A 24,365-nucleotide genomic window follows, 5' to 3' on the forward strand; every position below is an offset into this window, starting at 1 on the left:
AACAAATCAAAGCATGAATCAATGCACCTGGAGGGAGTGGTGCACTGAGGATTACTAAATCATGCCAGCAGGTTTCTCACAATGTAGATTCTCACTACTTTGTTCTTTGTACCTTTTCACAGTGCATAGAAGGATTATAAGATGAGGGAGGAAATGTAGAAAGGAGATGTAGAAATGAAAAATCTAAGCATGAACACCTGCCTCATGACAATTAAGGCTTGCTCTTTTATTTTAATAAACATCACAAGGCAAAACAGTCCACTGCTCAGGGTTAAAGGCATGAATCACAGATATATACAAAACAGTGGGTGGTCAATACAGTCAATACTTCCTGGACTTCTGAGAAATTAGGGTCACACATTCTATTAATGGGTTTTATTTTGTAAATGAAACATACAGTAAGATCTATGAGTAAATGGTTATAAAGCAGTTGGTCTTCACACCTTTCCTACTCACTGACTGGCAATAGTGTGTGGGATTGCTACCTTTATAGAGTAATTTCTTTTGGTTGCCAACATTTCATAAGTAAACAAAAAATAAATTCTTAAAGTAAAAAGGAAAGAAGGCATTCCATTCAATGGTTGGAAATGCTAGATTAAGCACAAACAGGTCATTTGCTGTAAGATTTAACAGAGTCTTTTAATGAGAGCTGTAAATTGCCAACTGCTTTGCATTTTTTGTGGAGCAGTTAGGCTACATCTAGTGGGCATCTACAGGGCTGGGACAAAACTACAAAAATGTAACGAAATAAGAACACATATGATCATTTTGTTTATTTGTTTTTCATGTGGTTGGGGCCAGGGAAGAACTGCAAGATGTAATAGTACAGAGAACAGGCACTGCCTGGAAGAGTAGACTGAGGACTTCTGGCTCCGGGCAGTAGACTTCTCCAGTAAGATGAAGACTGAGGGAAGGTGCTGAAGATACCAGCCCTGAATAGAAATCTACGTCTGGAATTGAGAAACCACACCTTGAAGTGTGCTATGTAAAACACTTTAATCTATCTAGCAAATCCATTTATGCTCACCCTATTTAGTAGTTACCATCGAAAATAAAGACACGAGTGGAAAGTTATAAGTTGTTTTTTCCAGTTCCGTACTACCATACAACCTATCACTAAGCATCCATAAATTACACACAACTTTCAAGTCACATGCAATTTAATATACCAGAAATCAGTATTAAGTCCAGTGAGGAAAAGAAAACCACTGCTCAAAGGCATTGGAAAGGAGAGGCAGAAAGTCTTAAGAGAAATGCTGCCTTTTCTACCTGGCTTTTGAATTGACATATGCTTTTGCATAATGAAAATCATGGTAACACAACACTGTACCACTTTCATTTTCTTGGAGTTCAAGTGATAAATCTTGCACATACACACATATGCTTAATTTCTCCCCAAAATAGCCACATTTTTTTTATTTGATGATTTAATACATTTTTAATCCAAATAGTCACCACATAACCTAGGCAGAATATCAAGCATTTTACAAGCGAAGTATTTTACTGATTTTCTTTTCAATTGCTACAGAGTACAATAAGTGAACTGGTTAAAGGATATACACTTCTGTACATAAAAATATCCATGTATTTATACAAGTGTATGGAACAGAGTTTAAGGATAATAAAACCATAACATCACAATAAATAGGATGTGTTCCTACAGCACAGCATAGCACGCTTTGTCAGGAAGCTGTCAAGTCTTTCTTTTTTTTCAAGGTGCTTTATGTTTTTCTGAGCTAGGCTCATATTTCCCCAGAAAAGGGTTAGGTTAGTAATGACTGGATCTGAATGTCGACTTTCATATGTTGCTTTTTTATTTGCATCTCCAATAACAGGGGTGGAAGACATCATAATTTATTTTCAAAAAGTCTTTGCAACTTACCAGTTCTATTGATTTCCCATGTCAATATTTTAAAATGCAGGTTAATCTAAGCTCTAGCACCATACGAGAATAAAATACATGTATTTTTGTCAGAGCAACAATATTTTTTAGCATCTTGTTTCCTCTGGCTATAACAATTCTGTTTAGAAAAATTTACCAAGCTAAAAATAGTTGATCTAGGTTGTCATAAAAAAGAATATTAAATACCTTTGGTAAAAATAGATATCTTTAACAAGATTAGAAAAGCCAACAGTTATAATGTCAAAAGGAGAATATAAAAATGTACACAATAAAACAAATAAACCAACTTATAGATAAAGTGAAGATAAGGCCACTCTTCTTTTCAGGTTTGTCTCTTCCAAACCATGAATGTAGTTTTCTTCTTCTAAATGGCAGAAATTTTAATAAGAAATATGGAAAATCCAGTCTTTCTTATCAGCATGACACAAGTTTGATTCATGGCAACATAGTTCCTTTTTAAAAACCTAGTTTGTAGAACATAGAACATTCTGGTTTATAGATGTGAATATAAGGAAAAAATTCCAGATTTTTTGTAATTTTAGGCCCAGAACATGGAGTTTTAGAGTTAAACAAGGCAACAGAATCAGGTGCTCACTCGCACAGTTTTTTCCTGTAGTGACATTAGCCTAAGCCACACTAGAACAACTGAAATACAGAAGGCAACTAGTGGAATAGGTACAAGGTAACTCTGTAACTAGCTAGTGATCTACAACATTTAATTTGTTTCCATGATTGAAGACCTTTACTCTTGTCCTTTGGGCCTCCTCTCAAAAGAGCTGTTGAACAACTCCTAATTCCATCTGGGGTCTCCTCTTTTAGAATGCACCGTAAATCCTGAAGATGAAAGATCCTTGAAGCGAACAACTCGGATTATGGGTGGAGATAATGCATTAGGTCTCTAACAGCATCGTCCGCTGCACTGCCCAGCTCTGGGAAAGGCTGCTGGTGGTGAGCAGTTATCCGCCTGCGTTCCCTCTGCACACACAGTCACACTCCTCGTGGTGCTCCAGGGCCACGTCAGTGAGCGACTTATGCAATCCCCTGACACCAATCTTTGGTCTTAACTGAAGGACCTGAAAGGGAACAATGTAAGTCACCTTTAAAATCAACCAATGTTGATAACTTTTTGATTTTGCGGACAAGAAACATTTCAGCAAAGAATGGGCCCAAACAAAGACTTAAAAATTTTTACTTTTTCCTAGTGAAGACATTATGAAAACTTTCCCTCAATAAAAAAAAAAAAAATCATACACTATCATCATTATTTCATGAAAGAACGGACACTTTAATGCCAACAATTTGAGAGTGTGCTTTCTCAGAATAAAGAACAGCCCTTAAGTTGTAAGACTCACTATATACTCTTTATTTCACTTTCTAACTATACTAGAGAGAATATCACCTTCAGTATTTTGGAATCAGTAATGCACAAATCATTTTTCTGTTTGTTGGTTTATTTCAGTCATTCATTTATTCACACATTTAACAAATATTTATACTTGAAGCAATACACTCAAGTACAGCAATACTGTGGAAAGAAACATGATCACTCCACAGCTGAGTCTGCTCAATTATGCCACTCATTAATTTTCTTGGCTACTATTCAAGTCCTCTATAAACCTGATGAGATGGATTAGATGTACTTCATAGACATCAGCCTTAGTCACAGCTAACTTTCTGCAGCTGGGATCCTACTGTGCAGGGTAAGGAGGTGTGGCAATACTAATAATGTCTCTATTAAATGAAGTTAGTTGCAGTTTGGATTGTCAAGATTTTAAATAAAAGGTATAGAAGAAAGCAAAATAGATGACAATGCTAAACGTATTTCCTTTTAATACTGTGACAAAAAGATACAGCTCTGTGTTCTATGAAAGATTACCTGAAGTATTCAATAATACCTACCTAGGCAAGTGTATTACATTTTATTTTTAATAATAGAAATGATAAAGTTTCAGAAATTGTCTTTGTTTGCATTTTGAGCAAAGATCAGAGCACATAATAACATGAAGTTGTCTAGTTTCTTTGCTTCCTGGGTATGACATTCATAACTTCTAGAGCAACTTATAAAAGCTAGAATTTCTGGAAATTGTTATTAATCCAAAAAGGCACAAGCCAAGTCTTGTGACTATTGTATTTGAATACTTAAAATAAGAAAAATAGAGAATGCATACCTCATTTGGAGTATGTGGTTATATCAGAGGTTAATTAGCTAACATTTCTGAATGCTTATTGCATGCCAGTCACAATAATAATGCTTTTACATCCAAGAATTCTATGAAGTAATCTGCAATTATTACCCTGTTTTACACATGAGTGAACAGAAGCATAGAGAGAATAAGTGACATAGCCATTATTTGTACCTAGGCCAAATATGAATTATTAAAGTTAGAAGGATAGATAATAATTTCATAAAGGCTCAGAATATTACTACTCATATTTATTAACTTTCTTCCTAGAGGGATAAACTTCAAAGTCTTGTAGTAACTATCTGAAAGAATAAACTTTTAAAGTAGATTTTTCCATCGATTACATTTCACAATTCTAGAATAAAAATTGTGAAAACCATATTACTTTAATATGACACTTAATCCAATGACTACTCATTATGATTTTATGTCAGTACTGACTTACTGTTTCTGAACAACCTAGGGAGGCAAAACTAATTACATTGAGGAGAGTGATGCTACTTCTTATCACACTCTTGCTGCAAATTGTTTCTGGAATGAGGTAGAGTGAGTAAGATAAATTGCAATATTGGCATAACCAAAATCTCAATTCCTATCTCTGCCTGTATGCATTTTCCCATTCAGCAAGGAAAGAAAAATTACTATGAAAGGTAAAGGGTAGAGAGGCCACCATGTACAGTCCAAACAGCCAGGCCAGGCTGCAATCCTTGCTTCTCCTTGTATGCTTATGCTAACCTGCATTTGTTGAATAAAAAGCCCCCTGTCTTCACCTGCTGATGCTTGTAGAGATTTACAAGTGGCAGAAGAATCTCATAATGTTCTAGTAATTTTCAAGTCTTCGGTAGGAAATTCTAATACATGGTGGGGGGCATTATTAGTGTTTTCCTTTTTAATTCCTTTTGAAAGTTTTGACTTTGAAAGAGAAAAGTAGACTTAGAAAATGACCAGCAGGTCCGAGATAAAATTAAAGAGGAAAATCTGGTTTTCAGGGCATGAATTATGACAGCAGAAAAGAAATAAAGTGAAATACATCTCAACATTTTAAAGAAGAATTTCAATTTAAAATTATGAATCCATGAAAAAGAATGTCCAGATGAAAGTTAGAAGCAGAGACTGCAAAAGAGAATAGATCAGAGTTGGAAAGAACTATCAAGGAACACATGCTCACGTACCACTGTTCAACATGTGCAAACAAAATGATCTCAAAATTTTGGGAACCATAGAGTGCTGGGGATAGGATTCATTACTAGAATAAGGCAATTAAGTGGTATACATTTTTTTCCAAAACAAACAGATCTATTGTAAGAAAAATAAGACTATACTTTGTGTTATGAAAAGAGAAATAAAATATATAAGGATATAAACAAAATGAAAGTCATTAGGTTCATTAAGAATGGAGAAAAAGGAACAAATATGTTACTATTGTCAGAATATTCTGTAGATCTTTTGGCCAAAAAAAAAAAAAAATCCTTCCTTCCTCTGGGCAAAATTCATTAAATCTTTACTGATCATTTACGATAATTGAAGAATAGACTAGGCACAGAGGAAAAAAAAGAATAAAGATGAGTGAGAGAATCGCTAATGTATGTTAAGGGCTTGAAATGTGCCAGACCTTGTTCTAAGTGTTTTGTAAATATCAACTCATTGAATCCTCACAATAAAATATGAGGGTTGGAAAGTCACCTTATTGATGAGGAAACTGAGGCACAGGGGGTTTAAGTAATTTGCTCTAAGTCACACAGCTAATGAATATTAGATTCAAACCTGGGCTGTCTGGCTTTGGAGTTTGTGTTCTCAAGCACTACAATGTAATGTAATCTTTGGTTTCTTTAACTCTCAATTTCATAGAAACAACAATGACAAAACAATAATTTTGAAATAGTAAAAGTTCTCTAATAGAGATATCTTTAAAGTTCTACACATGCACTATGGGTGAATTAATTATGCTAGGACTGGTAGGACACTAAAAAATGTTTCAAGGAAGACGTGATGTCTATATGAAACGTATGAAGTTTCTGACTTGCTTTTCTGAAAATTCCTATTTGGGACATAAAGAAATTATTAAGGAAATATGTTTCTTTGGCTAATATGTCTTCCAACGAAGACAGCTGGTGGTTGACACAAAAGCAGTAAGAGTCTTATTAATAACATTACTATGGTAAAACACTATTTTATTATTAATAACATTATGATAATAATAACATTATCTTATATTTTATGAGCCTTTTAATTTTCTAGACTTATTTTTGATACTCACAATGGTTAAACAAAGCCCAGCAAAAATGCTATAGAAAACCAAAAGAGAGAATAATTCAAAATTATATTTGCAGCTCTTTGTTTCTGCCTTCTCCATGAGGTGGAATAATCTTCAAACTAAAAATTGGAACCATCATCATCAAAAAGAATTAAAGTCCAAGATAGACTTCTCTTTTACTGAGTTAAGTCTCTAGGTCCAGATTAATAGTATTCAATTTAATAGTGATTTTAGATCAATTTAAGTTACATTTTAAAAATAACATCATTTATTTAAGAGTAGTACTAGAATCAGAACTGACTTCCAAGATATAGGAATGAGAAAAATTTAGGTGTCAGAAATTACGAATCATGCCAAACCAATATTCTTTTTTCCATAGGGTAATTTAACAAAAATATTATCACAGAAAAATTAATGATTGCCATACAGCATTTAAAAAATTTAGGACACCATTGTTATTAGAAATATTTGTGAAAATATAGACTAGTTAAGTGTGTAATTATATTTCTACACACTCACACATTAGAGATATTTGTTAGAAACAAATAGATCATCATATAATTATCATATTATTAGATAAACATCCACTGTTGTATGTGTATGTATGTGTATACGTATATATGAAGTATACATAATCAACCCCACCCAAAGACTGAGGAATAATGGATTCATGTCGTTCTGGAAGAAAGCCATTGAGTTTGCAGGTATTACCCATAGCCTTGCCTCAAACAAGAATTTCATCTGAGGTTTGAAAACAGATATTGCATACTCTGTGGCAACTTTGTAGATAATCCTAAAACTAATGTTATTTGAAAAGAAATTTACAAGTATAGGATGGAGAAGGATATGCTTGACCTGGGGACTGACTTAACAGGTATGGATTAAGCATCTGACAGGCTGGCTTTAAAAAGCTAAATTGTCAGGTCTGGATTTTATAGCTCTTAATACAGTGGTTATAAATGCAAGACTTATTGGCTAAGTTGGGTCCCCAAACACACTTTGTTAACTATGTACCTGCTTTAGAAATTTCAAAAGGAAATGATTGGAGGTGGGAAAAGATCACTCCACTTTAACCCACACTCTCATCGCAGCTTTTTATGGTATGCTGAGCAACTCTAACATCTGCCTAGCCTTTAAAGTATTTTCATTATAATGCTGTTTTAGAACTATTATATTAAGGGTTTTTTTTCTTGACCAGATTCCTATTTCATGGAATAGCAATAAGGCTGGCCTACACACACACCTGTCCGAAGTGCCAGGAGCCATAGTGTTTATGACCATATACTTCTTGAAACTGCAGCAGAGACTGCCTTCCCAGCTCAGGGCTCTTTAGAAGCACGTAGTGTGAAAATGAAAGCAGAACATAAGCAATGACAATAAGCAGTCCTATTTTTAATCACAGACTGCTAGTTTAGGATGTTACCTTCTAAAAGACTTCCATCCAGCAATTGTCATGGAATAACACAGCTAGGAAAAGCTAAGAGATTATCATATTTTACACTTATTTTAGAGAGGTTAAGTATCCTGGTGACAGGTCCAAGTTAACTGGTACACCCCAAATTTTCATTAGTGCTGAAATATCCTCAGTTATATCCCACTTTCACCTCCAGCAGCACCATGAAGCATACATATATCAGTAAGCAATCCCTTTTTGAAGAGTCAACTTTAATTTTTACAAAACATTTGCAGTATGCCATGCCAAAATCTGCTCTCTGACTTAATTTCACAACTTTAAGTTTTTCCCACTAAACAAAATAATAATACAGAATAAATATCTACTTAACAAACAAAATGATTTTTCATAGGCATAAAGACTCCAGGGAAACCCTCATGTGTTAGGTAATCTAAACAGTCACAGTTTCTTAAACTGCACTTCATATGACATGATTTTCTTGCACTTCACCAATATCAGGTTGGCAGCTGATAAAGTGGAGAAAAGAAACACTAAATCCCAGAAGATAGGGACCCTATTTTCATCCTAGATGGAGGGTTTCACTTCAGTAAGGGTTTTTCTAAAGTCTTTATAGAGATGAAAAACCATTTTATTTATTAAGTAGGTATTTATTCTGTATTATTATTTTACTTAGTGGAAAAAAATAAAAGTAATGAAATGAAGTCATACTGAAATGAAGACAGTAAGACAGATTTTGGCTTGGTGTAATGTAAACATTGTGTAGAAATTAAGGTTGACCCATCAAGAAGGGACTGCTTTCTGCAAGATGCATGCTACATGATGCTACTAGAGGAGAAAGTGGGATATAATTGAACAGATTTCCAGCACTAATGAAAATTTTGAATGTATAAATTGTAAGGTTCTAACAAACAATAAATACTAACATTTAACATTTTATTTTCCTTAATTCCAGAGAATAAAGAGATAAAAGAGTGAAAATTCATAAAAAAGTTTAACATGTTCTTTGGGGCAATAGGAATAACAAAAAGATTGATATAATGATGAATATGTTCTCTTAGGATTTATGCTCCCATATTGTCTCAAAGAGAAATACAAATATCAAAATTCTCCTTTTCCAGAGCAGACAATGGTTTATACACAAGCTCATCTTTAAAATATTTTCCCTTTATATTTTAAAAAGTTTAAAAGCTAAAAAGCTTCACCCATCTTTTATCCTCAGGAGAGCACATTTCCTATTTTGTATGAGTAGTAAAAACTTCACTGACCACCCCATGACCTATTACCAGAGAATAAGCTTTCAAAATCTGTAATGTCTGGGTTTTTTAATTAAAGGTTCTAATTTTTAAAAGTAAAAACAAACTATTTGTAAACCTTTTTCTTTTTTTTCCATGAATGCTACATCTCCTCTGCAAACATAAATCCATTTCAGATTCACCGTTTTGTTGTGACACACAAAAGACCCATAGGAAACCAGAAAGAAAATGATATACCTACCTCATGGTATTTTTTAGTAACTTTGCTTGGGACACATTGACATTCATTGCAATTGTGGAGACAACAGGCACAGTTTCCACCACAGCGTTTAACCAGGAGACAACCTGGCCAGAAAATGGTATCGGTTCTCTTTAGTTCTTCCCTTATGGATACTGAGAAGTTACGAGGTGTGCAGCTGTATAATCTTACCTCCTCTTTTAGAAGGTTCAGATCCACCACTACATGGCATAAAAGAAAGCAAAGAAAAATAGATGTTCATGCTTTGAGCCTGAATGTATTTCACTAAGCTTTTTTTTTTTGCAAAAAAATCAAGTTATTTCATGAACAATAACCTTAACAATATCCCTTCTTATTTTCACTAGGTTTTAGGGCTATACAGCTCACAAATTGGACTATTTCATAGCAAACAAAGCTTCATTATGACTTAGTGACTAATAAAGAGATGCCATTGTGCAATATTAAGAACAGAGCCAACCAAACAGTTGAGAGCTATAAATAGGAAACTTTATAGAGAAAAAGAGGCTACACCTTTTAACCCTAGTAAGAAGTAGACAAGGAGGGCATTGGAGGAAAGAATAGAATATAAAATGATGAATGCTTTGATTAAAAAACAAAAGCAAGTTTTAAAAGAATTACAGGCTCATACAATGAATGAAGGACAACTTATTGAAACCTGTCACTAGAACTTTCTATAATCTTTATGGCAATAAGAATCAGAAAATATGAAAAGGGAATGAAGAAAATGTATTTTTGAAGACAGCTGAATGAACCATGAGTGACAAAAAATAAAACATTTTAAAGGAAAAGAAGTTGTTGAAAAGCACTGCTTCAAATGGATTCAGTAATTTATGGTCTTTGTAATTTAGACTAACTAGACTCCTTCAAATTTCTATCCTTCCCTTCCAGAGGATAGAAGAAATGTCCAACTTATAACCAATGTCTTTATTCTTTTTAGCAAGTTGGTTAACTATGTTGTGTTTTTTTTCTTTAAAATACCTACTTGTGATGACCAAACAAAACATCCTGTCATCAGATTGTTGTAGTAAAGCTTCAAAAAACTATACTTTTTACCTACCAAATGATGATGCCTTGGAAAAATTATATCAAAATAACATGTCATATATAATATGAATTTTTACATAATAGTTGATAAACATCTCTAATAAAATTTTAATTTCTGCTTTACAGTTCTGACAATTTTTTCTCTGGAAATATTTAAATAAAGCAATTCCAGTTAAATTGGTGAGTTTCAGGTAACATATCCTCCTGCAGGTTTTTTTTTCCCCCCAAAATAAAAGTTTTTTGAAATTTAGCAGTATTATCCAAAATATATCTAGTTGGATATCTTTTCACTAATATCAGATACATTATAAATATGAACTGAAATAAAAGAAAAGCTATTTTCTGGTTAAAGATGGCTTCAAATAATAATCCAATCTTAAAACATAAGTGCTAATTTTTTAAATAACTTTAAAATGACAAGGCAATTAAGAGTCAAATGCTTGTTTTCCTGGCTTTATTATATATGTAATCAAGTTTTTCTAAGTTGTCAAAGGGAGTCAATTTAAGTATTTTTAAGAAATATATTATAAAGTTATGCATACATATTTGAAATTAATATAAACATATGAAAATGATTAGCTAAAACCTAGGTCAAGTATAGAAAATCACCAAGGAAATGCTTATTCAATGGGTCTATTTCAACGCCTTATTCAGCTAAAAAATTATTTTGCCAAATCAATAGGAAATCGTTCTTTCATTTGAGTATTTAAATGTTTCTTTTTCATCTGAAAATGATCCTTTGAAAGTAAAGCTTTTAAATATTTAAGAGCAAATGAGTTCATTCTTTCAAGTCCCCTGAAAAGACCAACTTATCCCTAACAAAATTATTGTGATCCTTTAGGTTAAATGATGTCAGATAGTTTATCTGATTGGATTTTGCTGAACTAATAGGGTATTTATACTTTCCTCTTTTGTTGTTAAAGCTATACATATAAGCTTATTTGAATCTTTTCACTAGAAGTTAAAATCTGGGCAATGAGGGAGAAAACTTAAAAACATGCACAAACACAAAAGCCAGTTGCCAATTTTCAAAGCTTATTTGAGATTTATACTTCTTTAGAATGTGAATGAAGCTCTTAGCTTTCAAAGGATATCCACCTACCTCAAATAGTTTTAAACACCCTATTTCATGAAAGTAGAAAATGAAACTGTATATGTTCCCTTTAAAATGTTTACTTAACCACAATAAAAGGTTAGATAGATTTCCCACATGAACTAAGTTATGATACCTGCTACAATGTGAAAATTTAAACACACTTTCAACCTAGCTTCCACTCATTTATCACGTTTGACACAAAAGTCAAAAGCCCTTTTTAAGTGTTAGTTAAGCTTGACTTAGAAAATATGGTATTTCTTTTCTCTGCAGTAGCCAGATATGAATGAAACTCTGAACCAGAGGAAGAAAGGGAAAGAAAAGAAACAGAAAAACATTAATGAAGTCCACAGTGGGCCAAAGATACAATTAAACATTTTAAATTTGGCATGTCATATTTGAAATGTATGCTTCCTATTCTTAAGGCTTCAAATTCATATACGCTTCTTTAAAATAAGTCATGTGACTATAATCTCATGTCATAAATTCTCCAAACATTGTGCAGAACTTCTAAGCAAAAAAAAAAAAAAAAAAAAAAGAAAGAAAGAGAAAGATCATGCCCCAAGGCATAGTTTTTTTTTTATAGCTTAACTACAGCATTGAGGAAGTTTCCCTCTGCAAAATATTTGTAAAATAAAACTTAGCATTTTTCCTGTTCATAATTACCTCCTAAGACAATACATGCATTAGTTTGTTTTTCTAAAGAACAAAGATTTTGAGCACATAACCAGTCAAAATCATTATTTCTAATGCACATTTTATCAGTCTTATAAGTTTTACTAGAAAGGATAATACTGACAACAAATTTTCACTTTGTTATTTCATTTTTTTAAGATATTCAGTCAAAGGATTTTCTATTACTGTAATACAATCTGAGGGTGGTCTTTCTAAGACGAATGTGGTAACACTGATATGTTTATCTGTGGCAACTCTACTTCGATGTCTAATTAGAAGCTTTTAAAAGTTTTACTTTTTGTTTCTTTGTAGAAAAACTCTCCAGAGGGGAGTTAGTTTTGTCTATATAGATGTTATCCCACACCTGCATTTCAGTTTATGTAAGGTTCCAAAAATATACACTGCTTTTCTCACACTTACTGCATGCTTAAAAAGTTAATAGTTTTGGCAAACTGCAAAGGGCTTCAATTTTGAAAGTGTTAAATGAATATCTGAAAGATCTGGTTCAGTGTTGGGGTGCTTTTAAATACATGCTAGCCTCTGGCCAAATCTTCTTCTGAGCACCATGCACAGAGATTCAGGCATCAAGGCATGGCTGAAGGGAGGGTGTTAGGCTCGAATCCAGAAATCAGCGGTCAAAAAGCTAGATCTGAGCTTAGAACCATTTCACTCCCCCTGCTTCTTACAGATCAACACGATAATCTACTTCAAATTTGCTAACAAGGGCTCTATTCATGGGTGTTTCAGCTAGTCTTGCAGATCTTCATCTTCCTGTTCCTAAGTGGGAGGGATGGGAAGTGGTCCTAAGTTATTCATTAAGTTACTCATCAAGATCAAATTTTATAAATATGTAACAGCTTTCAGCATCTGCCCATGCACTTGGACACCAATTTCAAATATCACCAAAAGGAAACCACGTCTGTTGGCACAGCAAAATACCAGGGTTGGGCAAGTCTGAACATGACCTGCTGTGATTAAAGCTCATGGTCCAAGAGCTGCAGATCTTAGCAAGAAAAAGGGCAGGAATCGGGTTTCTTTCTGACAAGATTTAAAAGAAAAATTCTGGTGTAATCTGCCTTTGTGAATGGCTCAAATTAACTAAACATTGTTGCTTCCACATAAATTTTCCAAATCTTCATTCCTTTGTCTAAAGTGACCCTGGATAGATTTCAGTGTTTCTGACAGACTGAAACAGATTTTTTGGGTGCCTTATAATTATCCAGTTATTTCTATTACATTTTAATTTATGTCTGATATGGACGTTTTCCAATTCTAATATTACTAGGAAAATCAGCCAACAATATAAAAAACTCACTTAACATTATTTCTAATTACTTGACCGTGTGGAATTAGGTTTAATTGTCATTGCTTTAAGGAAGATATGTCCATATGGACAAAAGTGATCATTTCAAAAGCAAATTTATATAAAGAAAAATTATCCTGGCACGTGTTCCTTTCCGTCATTGTTTTCTTGTTATGAATCCTACATTGGATACTGTTGATTCTATTTTATGTTGGGCCGCTTCTATTGTTCATATTATTTAAAAGTTTCCAGACTTAGGAAATGGAAATTGATATAACTGACCCATAGGAGACACGTTAAAGAGGTTTTTATAGAGTATCCCCCTTTTCTAGCTTCAAAATTGCTTTTGCAGCTATGATAATTTCTCTTAAACCGTGGATTCAATATACTTCAAATATTAATTTTGAGTAAGCAATGATTCTTGTGAAATGGAATGGAAAACTTAAAATAATATTTTTCCAAACCCACTGAGTTGTAATTTAATTAAGTGCCTTCTTCTGTATGTATTCTTATTTAACATATAAATATGCTCAAATAATAAGAAAATGGATTATTTGAATACATCACTGAAGAATTTTAAGCTCTACCCTTTAGAAGCTGTGGCAGAAGAATCTGAAACAATAGCTGCTAAAAAAATTAAATGAGATTCTAATCTGAAGAGGGAGCTTACCTCTGGATTTTCTTCCAAAAACAAAAGCCTTGCCAAGAAGTTGCCAAGTTGGCCTATATAGATCTTCTATGTCCAACTGCCATCTATCTGGTTCAAGATACCGAATAAGATCTTCCAAGGTACTAAAGGCAGTAACAGCATTATTAAGCAGGTCCAGTGGCAAAGCTGAAGGGGGTAACACTGAAGGACTCACAGCTTCTGTGAATTGCTGAAAGTAAAATGAATCCTATGTTAACTGTTTTAAAAATGACAATCTATTCCTTCTGAACTTATGCACAGAGACCAAGGCTGAAAATGCATGGGAAGTGAAATTGTATTCAACCCAAGTTAGAAGTCATTACTTTGCAAAGACTTCTTGGAGATGCACTGTGATAGATTTTCTGTTAAATCAATGAGGAAAACAATAATTTTCATTACCACAAACCATGGTGGATGTGGATATCTTTTGCTCATATAAAAAACTGAAAATATCTCCATGGTTTAATTATGAACTTACAATGGAAACTATAATACAACTTATCAAATTTTTCTTTTGTTTTCAACTTTTTAGTTTCCTCAAAATGGAAAATCATCTAGTAGTTATGCAAATTAGTGTCTGATGAATTAAAAATTTAATGTACAAGGATTAACCTATAAGAACAAGAACAAACTATAGGTGAAAATCCTTTGACATTGGGAGAAGATCTTGTTAATCAAGATAGCAAAATGCTTAAACCATAAAAGATGAGCTTGATAAATTTGCCTACAATACATATATTTTTTAATATAAAAGACCTAACAAACAGGATTAAGAGACGAGAGAGACACTGAGAAAACACCTTGACAAACTATATAACTGTCACAAGATTACTATCCAGAATATACAAAAAAAAAAAAAAAAAAACCTGAATAGAAAAAATGGGCAAATTCCAGACAAGAAAATTTAATGGTCAATGAACACATGAAAAAAATGCTAAAATTCATTTTTTATCAGAGAAATGCAGAACAAAATGAGATATTAATTCACATACAAAAGAGATACTCTTTTACGTACATGAGACTGGCAAAAACTGCAAAAAGAATTACTGAGGATGTGAGTAAATGGCAATTCCTCTGCTCTGCCTACAGGACAAGTGCAAAAGGGCACAACCACTTCAGCTGATGTAACTGATGTGCATTGGGTACTAGAGATTTACATGTCTTATGTCCCTTTTTTTGTGCACATGAAAATATGTGCAATGATACTTACTGCAGCATTGTTCAAGAAAGAGAAAAATGGGAAGCCACCTAAATGCCCGTGTATAGGGGAATGGATTAAAACACATCATAAAACTAAAGGGCAAGCAACAAAGACAATAATTTCAATAATAGTGGGAAAGTGTTAATACCCTTTATATAAATAGAGCTTTTAAAACTCATTGAAACCTCCCACCCAATTTTAAAGGTAGACAAAGGGTAGGAAGTGGCAGATCAAAATTGAAATCCAAACAGGCAAAATAAATGCATCAACACATGTACTAATTCAGATAAAGACATTTACTCAAATAAACAGAGTATAGAATAAAAACATTTATGTTGGCTGATGTTCATTATACAGAATTTATTGTGATAAAAAGCTGGGGGAAAAATCTAAATTTACATTAGTGTACTTTACATTATACTGTACTTGGTAAATGGAATAGTGTGCAGCAATTAAAAATGAAGTCCCCAGGAAATTTTACTAACAAGTGAAATGACAAAAAAGCTATATAAATATAGCTTCAATATCCATTGATTCCAACATGCCTAAAATAAAATGAAACAAAAAATCAAACATGCCTAAAATATCAAGAGTGCTTTACGGTTTAAATGAAGATGGGTGATTTTAATTTTCTTCCTTATACGTATCCACGTTTAAAAGATTTTCTATAATAAGCACGGATTCCCTTTGGAAATCAGATAAAAAAACAATAACATTTATTATAATAAAAACACTATCATGTCAGTTCTTTCTTTTCCTTCTCATCCTCATTACTCGGGATCCCGGGCTAGATACTGAAAAGCGTGTACTATATACAGCAGCTTCTAACCTTGTCTCCTCGCCTTCAGTATTTCCTTTCTCCTTTAATTCTATGCTGCATAACCCTGGGTTAATCTACTTAAAATAAGATATCACTGATCCTGTGATGAATTTGGACAAATGCCTATGTCATTTCTCATCTGGATGATAAAATCCAAATTCTTTTTTTTTTTTTTTTTTTTTTTTTTTTTATTTTTTTTTTACTCAGCCAGTGAGCGAACCGGCCATCCGTATATGGGATCCGAACCCGGGGCCTTGGTGTTATCAGCACCGCACTCTACCGAGTGAGCCACGGGCCGGCCCAAAATCCAAATTCTTTACCCAACCATCAGGGCCCTCACAATCTGACCTCTGTTCACCTTCCCATCTAATCCTCTCCTCATCAAAGACATGCACATTTTGTTCCAATCAGTCTAGTCTCTTCTCTAACTACTGCACATGCACGTCATATTCACCTTAGACTTTGTACCTTTACCCACGCTAAATGCTGCCCCCATCCCCCATAAGCAAAACTCTCCCTCCTGTCGATCCACATAATAAATCTTTACCATTTATAATGGACTTTTAAAAAATCCAATTCATCCATGAAAACTTCCATAATAATGGGGCCATCATTGTCCCATATATCTCAATTGTGTCAATTTGAAAGAGACTCCCTCTGTGGGCACCTGGCTTTAAAAGCAGAAGCTGCTCTGAAACTAGAAAAAGGAGCATTCCCCTCTGGGAAGGCACAGCCCCTGCTGGGCTCATGGCTCATGGGTGCAGAGCCCCCTAATCCACTGGGAGACATTTTAACAGAACATAATTGGCAGAATGTGGCAGCCTTAGGCCAACATTATGAACAATAATTTCACTCATTTTAAAAACCTAATTTCAATAATGTCAAATATATGGCGAACACATTAGGACTATGATGTTTTCCAGTTATTTTATGGTGTTTTTTGCTCTACCAATTAGATGGTTAAAATTTCAAGAGTAGAAACTAAATCTAATATGTTTTTATTTATTTATTTATTTATTTATCTATCTATCTATTTATTTATTTATTTATTTTAATATGTTTTTATTTAGACAGTGTTTTTTCTAATTGTCCAAGAAACGCAAAATTGTTTTAATAGAAAGTACTATGATGGTTGATAACTACATTATGAATATAAATAAGCAATAATCTAATAAAGGTTTTCATTTTTTATTTAACCAGTTTTAATATTGATTAAATTTATGTGAAAAGGTTAATGCAAATATTTTGCAATTTAAAAACATATAAGCCTATATATATATAAATTTATAAAGTGAAAATTAATGTCAGTAACACCCAAAGAATAACTGAGTATTACTCATGACTGTGATGATATAAAACAAACGGGAAGCTTCACAATCTGAACACAGAAAGTAAATGATTTCTACAATGTTAATACAAAAAGTATATATTATTTGTCAAAGTTTCAGAGTGCAGGTGTATATTTTAAGCATGATATAAAATTGTTATTTAGGCTATTTCCAATTAGACCATAATGAGACAGAATAGGGTTAGGCCTGTAATCCAAACTGACTCCATTTTCCCTGCAGAGGACACTTTGTTAACTTTTCTGCTCCTCAGTCATGAGACTCCCCAGGGCATGATTATCTCATCTCTCACCCTGACAAAATAAACTGAGGTAAGAGGGGAACAGATATCACTGAGTTGCAAAACCCCTCCCCAAGGCCTGTTTCCCATAATTGTAAAAATTAAGTTACAGATTAACTTTAAGACCCCTTCAGGAATTCCCAAATGCACACAAAGCTTCAAGGTGACTGCTAGAGTGACCCTCCAACACCATCATCTTGTACCTACTGAACAGGTGCAGGGACCAAAGCCCTGAGCATGCACCCATGATGCAATCATGAAAAACACAATGAACCACCCCCAGAGGTGCAGAATGATGATGCTGGCCTGAACCCTTTAACACTTTTACCTATAAAGGACCTTGAACTGTCCTCTTGGGGGGCTAGCTTTCCTGTAGCTACCCCCTTATGCATAAGTCTACCTCATCTTTTAATAAAGTGTTTCTTGCTTTACTACTAGGTGCATTGTTCATTTCTATGACTTTGGGACCCAAGAGCCTAAGTCAGTAACAATAACCCAAGAATGAATTGACTTATTTTGCTTCCAGGTCTGTGGGAGACCTCCTGAATAGAGCATTCCTTTTGAAACAATAAAAAGTTATAAGTAAAATCAACGTTGCTGAAGTAAAATTAAAAAAAAAAAATGCAAAAGAAAGAAAAATATAAAAAGTCTGTAACATTGGACAATCAAAATATGTGCACCTTGGGTCTAATGAAGTATCAGTATATCAATCCCCTAAAATGCTAAAGCTTGGGAGAAAAGCACCTCGTCATGTTACTGAATCTATTGATTGGTTGGTTTTATAAACCTCCAAACTTTTAAATGTTTAAATTCAAATAAGATAAATTTAAAAAGATGCCACCCCCCAGCCCCCATACCATACCAGTCCCCACCCAGAAAAAACAGGAAGGGAGTATCAAAACACTTTCTCTGGATTCAGAGAATCAGTCCCTGGACAGGACACAGGAAGTTGTGCTTCTATTTAAGGGCCTTCTCATGACTGTCACCCCACCCACTGTTTCAAGGAACAACCAAGTTGTTCATTTTCAAAGTTCCGCTTTTCTAAGTTGGTCAAAGGGATTCTCAGAACAGAGGGAGCAAAAGAACAAAAACAAGCTAGAGGAAAAAATGTCCTCCAATATTTTTTAAGTTTTAATTTTTCCTCTAACAAAATGCCATTATTCAGTATAGACTAGTAGCTTTTTCTCCCATATTTGGTATCTAGAAATTTCTAACAATATCTTTGATATTTAAAAATGCTTATGATTGGGCTGTTAAGCTAATTAGAATATGCAAAAAGTGCCTGGACTTGAAATGGATTCTCATATTCCCTACTTCCTATTTCTTTTATTCCCCATAAAAATGGATACTTATGTTATGAGCTGTCCTAAGACGATTTAGTGGCTGACAATGGACAGTAATGAAAAGTGGAGTTTCTTGGTGTTCTGTAATATAAATAACTAAATGAAAACCCTTACTTCAGTAAGCCAGAGAAAAGCTTTCCACTGTTACCTGCAGGGCAGGAGTGACAACCCGGGTGACTGTCCAGCGCTAGCCTACACCCTTTCAGGTGCATCACTTTGTGCTAACAGATTGTGGAAGAGTAGAAGAGGGATCTGAAATCTCTATGCAATGAGATGTCCTGTCAAACAATGCATTCCTCAATTATCCATGTGCTAAGGATCTTATACAAAATGAGGTCTTTTAAATTCTGCAGTGAAAGTTACTCTGAATGACAACATGACATGAAGGAAGAACTCTGATCAGGAGTCAAGGACTGGAATCCTGGAGCTCCCCACATTTAGGCAAGAGAATTTGGGCAAATGCTGTAAATTCTCTGTGCCTCACTTTCCTCCACTTTAAACCTGGCAGCTTAACTCAGTGACCTTTGAGTTTCTTTCCAGCTTTTAAATTTAAAAATTCTGTGTTATTGTCAGATACAAGAGGGACCAATACAGCTTCAGCAGAATTATCTTGAGAGCTTTAAAAATATAATACACTACTTAGTAAGTCTAACATGAAGCTCAGCTCTACTTTTTTTTTTTTTTTTCCTTTAAAATCTTTGCTGCTGTTTTAGACTATCCAGGAGTTTTGGGAAACACTGTCCTATGGCACAACTAAAATAATTCTACATTGATATATATATATATATATATATATATATATACGTGTGTTTGTGTGTGTGTGTGTGTGTGTATACATATATATTTATATATTTTTTTTCCCTGAGGGTACAGACAAGTTTACCCTCGAAATTCAAATCTCCTAGAAAAGCATATCTAGTTTATGAACAGAAGCTGTGTGATCCTAAAAATCATAAAGAAATAAGTCCATGCTGAGAGAATTGATACAAAAAACATTCAAATAAATACAGATACGTGCTATGTTATGGGCTGAATTGTGTCCATCCAATATTCCTATTTTTAAGTCTTACCCCTTAGCACCTCAGAATGTGCCTGTATTTGGAGATACTGTCTTTAAAAAGATAATTAAAATGAGGTCATTAGCATGGTCTCTAATTGAATATAACTGGTGTCCTTATAAGAAAGAGGAAATTTGGACACAGACATGGTACAGAGAAGAGACTATGTGAGGACAGCCATCTGCAAGCTGAAAAGAGAGGCCTCAGAAGAAACCAAACCTGCAGACACCTTGATCTCAGACTTGTAGCATCCAAAACGGTGAGAAAATAAATTTCTGTTGTTTAAGCTGCTCAGTCCGTGGTACTTTGTTTAGACAGCCTAGAAAACTAACACATGCTGTGATAACTTTTCAATTTTTTATCTCTCATAGGAGAAAATAAAGGCCAATACTATACTACATCCATTAAATCATTTGACAAACATTTATTTAAAAACCTGTGAGGCGGGTACTGTGAACAAAACAGACTAACATCCTTGCCCTTGTAAAGCTTATTCTTTATGTCAGGTATTCAACATCATAGCAGAGATTTTTCTCTTCCCAAAACAAAGCCAAACAGATTTTGCTATTATGAATCACATAAGTAACCAAACAAATATCACACAAATCCTGGTGAGTACGGACCATAAAAACAAATTTCGTATGAAAGAATAACTGACAAACAATTATATTTCTACTTTTATTACTGAAAAGCAACTGACAGCCCATGAGTTCAAAGTTATAGTCGCATGAATCAGTGTTATAAGCTCCGGATGGCAAGTTCGGCTACAAATGTAAGTTTCCTTATTGACTTCTCCAGTGTTACTTTTGAAAAATCAATATTTTAGCATTTTGTATTCTATTATGGCTACCTTAAATATTTCATGCATTTATTATCATGTTTACCTTTTTTATAGGGAAAAAAAAGCTGACTTCCTTTACTGTTTGGAATAATACTATCTAAACTGCTTATAATTTCACAATAGTTACTTATCTCTAAACAACTATAGCTTGTCATTTCATTAGGATCTTTGTGGCCAGTGCAATTTTAAAAATACATTAACAATGAAACTTCCTTGGAAAAATACCCACGTACAAATGCTTACCTGAGTAGCATAGCAACTGTTGCAAAACTTTTAGGGCCTACAAAGATTTATGCTGCCGCTTTCTTAGTCAGCTGCTTACAGTACATTTCAAACTGATAAAAAGGCTTTCTCTACACTCATACCTAACACAGGGTTAGGAATGCAGATTAGGTTTTATTGTTGTAGTCAAAAACAAAACAAAATAATCATGTGTTGCAGGAGAAGAAAAAAGTGTTCAGTTTTGTGTAACATCTGTCATTTCTTAATTATGTCTCATTTACATAAAGTCAAGCTGATATATTTTATATAGGTCTGACTTTTAAAGAGCTTAAAAAGCAGACAGGGCATGCAGACAAAAATGCCTGCCAGGAACAAAGGGAGGTTCTGTAAAGACACAGGAATGCCCTGGAACAACTCATTTAACCATGCTTCTTTGTCTTTCCCCCTGTTCTTACCTGAATTCATCCAAAAAGTTATCTGGGTTATGTTTTTAAATTATTTTTAAGCCAGCAAAGAAAAGCAAATGCTTGCATTCCTACTCAGGAACAGATGTTTTAATACAAAGTGGGTAATGTGGATTATATATTTAAGCGAGAAATCCTAGGAAGGTGGCTAATTGTATTGATATCACATCTTCATAGTGAAAGGTTCTTATTAAACGAGCACGACAATTGAATAAAAGTTGACATATCACAGTGACAGTCCAGTATGAAAAAGCAACACTGTGTACCATCCATCACTTAGAAGCAATAATTTCAAGGCTCAAATCTGAAACTGACCTTCAAAGGCCATGTGTTTCATGGTTTCAGGAAAACCGAGAAGAGTAGCAGTATTCTACCTGGACCCATTTATGGAAACAGAGATGACTAGTTTTGCTGAAAATACTGTCTTAAATAAGAGTAATGTTTATTTTTGTAAGTACCGTGTCTTACTAACTTGATGGATAAAACAACTGCTACTGGATCAATTTTCCTCTCTGCACGAAACTTGAGAATTACCATAATCTGATTAGATTTACAAATTAAGAAATTGTTACCCTCAAATCCTCCTCACCTAAAGCATTAGTGGTCTGCAGGATAAAGAAAGAATTTCACCCCCCCCCCACCCCCGAGGGCCAGCACCTTGAGATTGAAGTTCTCAAAAGACGTCAATGCTACCACAGAGCGAGCTAATTGTTGGCTGGTGAGTCAGAGTCACAGAATACAAAGGGTTTTCCACTTCCTAGGTAAAATTGTGGATTATAAGAGTCAAAGAATACACAGAGTCACAGAATACACAGTTTTCCACTTCCTAGGTAAAATTGTGGATTATAAGAGTCAAAAAATACACAGAGTCACAGAATACACAGAGTTTTCCACTTCCTAGGTAAAATTGTGGATTGTAAGTAATAATCTATATTGAAAACTAAAATTCCATGAGATGACTAAATAACACAGTCCCAAGAACATTTTCCACAGCGGCATCTGTGGGAAGCCAAAATTAAGGGTTTTTTTCTACTAAGATTTGAAAAATTATTCCTCTGAATCAAAAAAATGTGACAGGCCACGAAAAGCTGAAATATCTAGCAGCTGCAAGTGTTTGACAACAAAGTATGACATGACTTTTTTCCTAATCTTACTATATTGAATGCTTGTGGATTTGCTGTTACAGTATGCAAGAAATGACTGATAGTGAGAAACTTCAAATGAAAGAGAATGTAAATTAAGAACTGTTTAGAAGGGAAACACACCTTCACTGCAAAACTTGAAATAGGTACCTCAAAGCAGAATCCCTGAAGACACTTTCTTACAGAAATTTCTCCCATAGTACAATATTTATTCAGTGTATCACAGCCATTAAGGGAAATCTGTGGAATGTTTTGTGGAAAACCAGCTTAAGAATAGCAGCTATACTGGTGGACATTTCCAATTATAGGTTCAATAAATTTAACAGTCAGATAAGACACTAAACCTCATTCTAATTTTGTACAGGACTTGAGTGGAAAACCTTATTTTGGGTATGAAACAGTGGTACATAGTTATTTATTTTAAAATGGCTTGACAGTGTAAAAGTATAAATTAGTAGTTGAAACTGAGATGGTAATAAAAAAATCCCTCAGAGAATTGCTTTGAAGGAAAAAATGAGATTATCCAATGGAAGTAGTCAGAATGTACGTAAAGGTCACCAATAACTGCCCACATGGCTGTGTCTAATGGTCCATTTTCTCAGTTTTCACCCTAGTTGACCTATGAGCAGAAAGTGGCTTTCAACACTCTAAGCTCTGCAGGGTTTCTTCCTAACTGGCTAGATGCTTTGCCTTAGCTCTGTTTGCTTGTTCTTCCTGATTACTTTTCTTCTATATACTGGAGTGTCCAAAGATTCACTGCTTAGACTTCTTCTATTTTCTGTCTACTTTCTTTCCTTTAGTAATCTCCTATAGTTCAAAGCATTAAATGTGATTTATATGCCGACTACCTACAAATTCCTATTTCTAATCTGCACTTTTTTTTTTTTTTTTTTTTTTTTTACTGTTTCAGTAAATAGCTACTCCATAATTTGGAGTTATCATTTGCTCTTCTCCTTTGTCTATGTCCTACATCCCACATCAAGTTATCTTGGCTCTACCTTCAGGCTATGTCTAGAATTTGACCACTTCTCCATTGCTACGACTTTATAATATAAGCCATCACCTGAAATAGTCTTCTAACTTGTCTGCCTGTTTTTGCCTTTTCCTTTGTTATTGAATTAAAAAATAGAACTTTACATATTCTACCACAAATGGTGGATAGGGTGCCAGTAAAAATACCAATTATTTATACATTTTTATAAATATATCTTCTTTTAAAAGTCAGACTTGGTAAAACTGGCCGTTAATCATTTTGTAGATTATTTGCAGTGGAACCCAATGGAAGGGGTTTGTACAGATTTCATAAAACTCAGTTTACCCACTGAATGAAACCTACATTCATTCTCCCCTGGGGCACATTCAATCTGGTCTGCTGATGACGCACAAAACACTCTCTCCTTCAGCACAGGAGAGCCGTGACCACCAGCGGTAGACGACCAAGTGTTTCTCTAAATTACATGGTGAACCCTCATTTACGTGTATGTCTGTAGGGATAAATGTTCAAAGCATGGATGATATCACCTACCTAAGAAAACTTCTGTAAAAATTAAGTAAGATAGTATAATTGAAAAAGTTAATA

The 24,365-nt window shown here is 34.0% G+C and overlaps 1 protein-coding gene across 2 annotated transcripts in view; it reads right to left on the reverse strand.

Moving 5' to 3' along the window:
• Nucleotides 1–202: 202 nt before the first annotated feature.
• PDGFC (platelet derived growth factor C) overlaps nt 203–24,365 on the reverse strand; it is a 199,109-nt gene continuing 174,946 nt past the window's right edge. For both annotated transcript variants that reach the window (XM_063108641.1, XM_063108640.1), the window contains 3 exons: nt 14,052–14,259; nt 9,249–9,466; nt 203–2,976 (listed from right to left, as the gene is read on the reverse strand). In XM_063108641.1, the coding sequence (XP_062964711.1) occupies nt 2,860–2,976; nt 9,249–9,466; nt 14,052–14,259 (543 nt within the window). In that variant the 3' untranslated portion in view covers nt 203–2,859. The remainder of the gene's footprint in view (nt 2,977–9,248; nt 9,467–14,051; nt 14,260–24,365) is intronic.

Source organism: Cynocephalus volans, chromosome 9 (assembly GCF_027409185.1).
Source record: "Cynocephalus volans isolate mCynVol1 chromosome 9, mCynVol1.pri, whole genome shotgun sequence".
Lineage (NCBI taxonomy): Eukaryota > Metazoa > Chordata > Mammalia > Dermoptera > Cynocephalidae > Cynocephalus > Cynocephalus volans.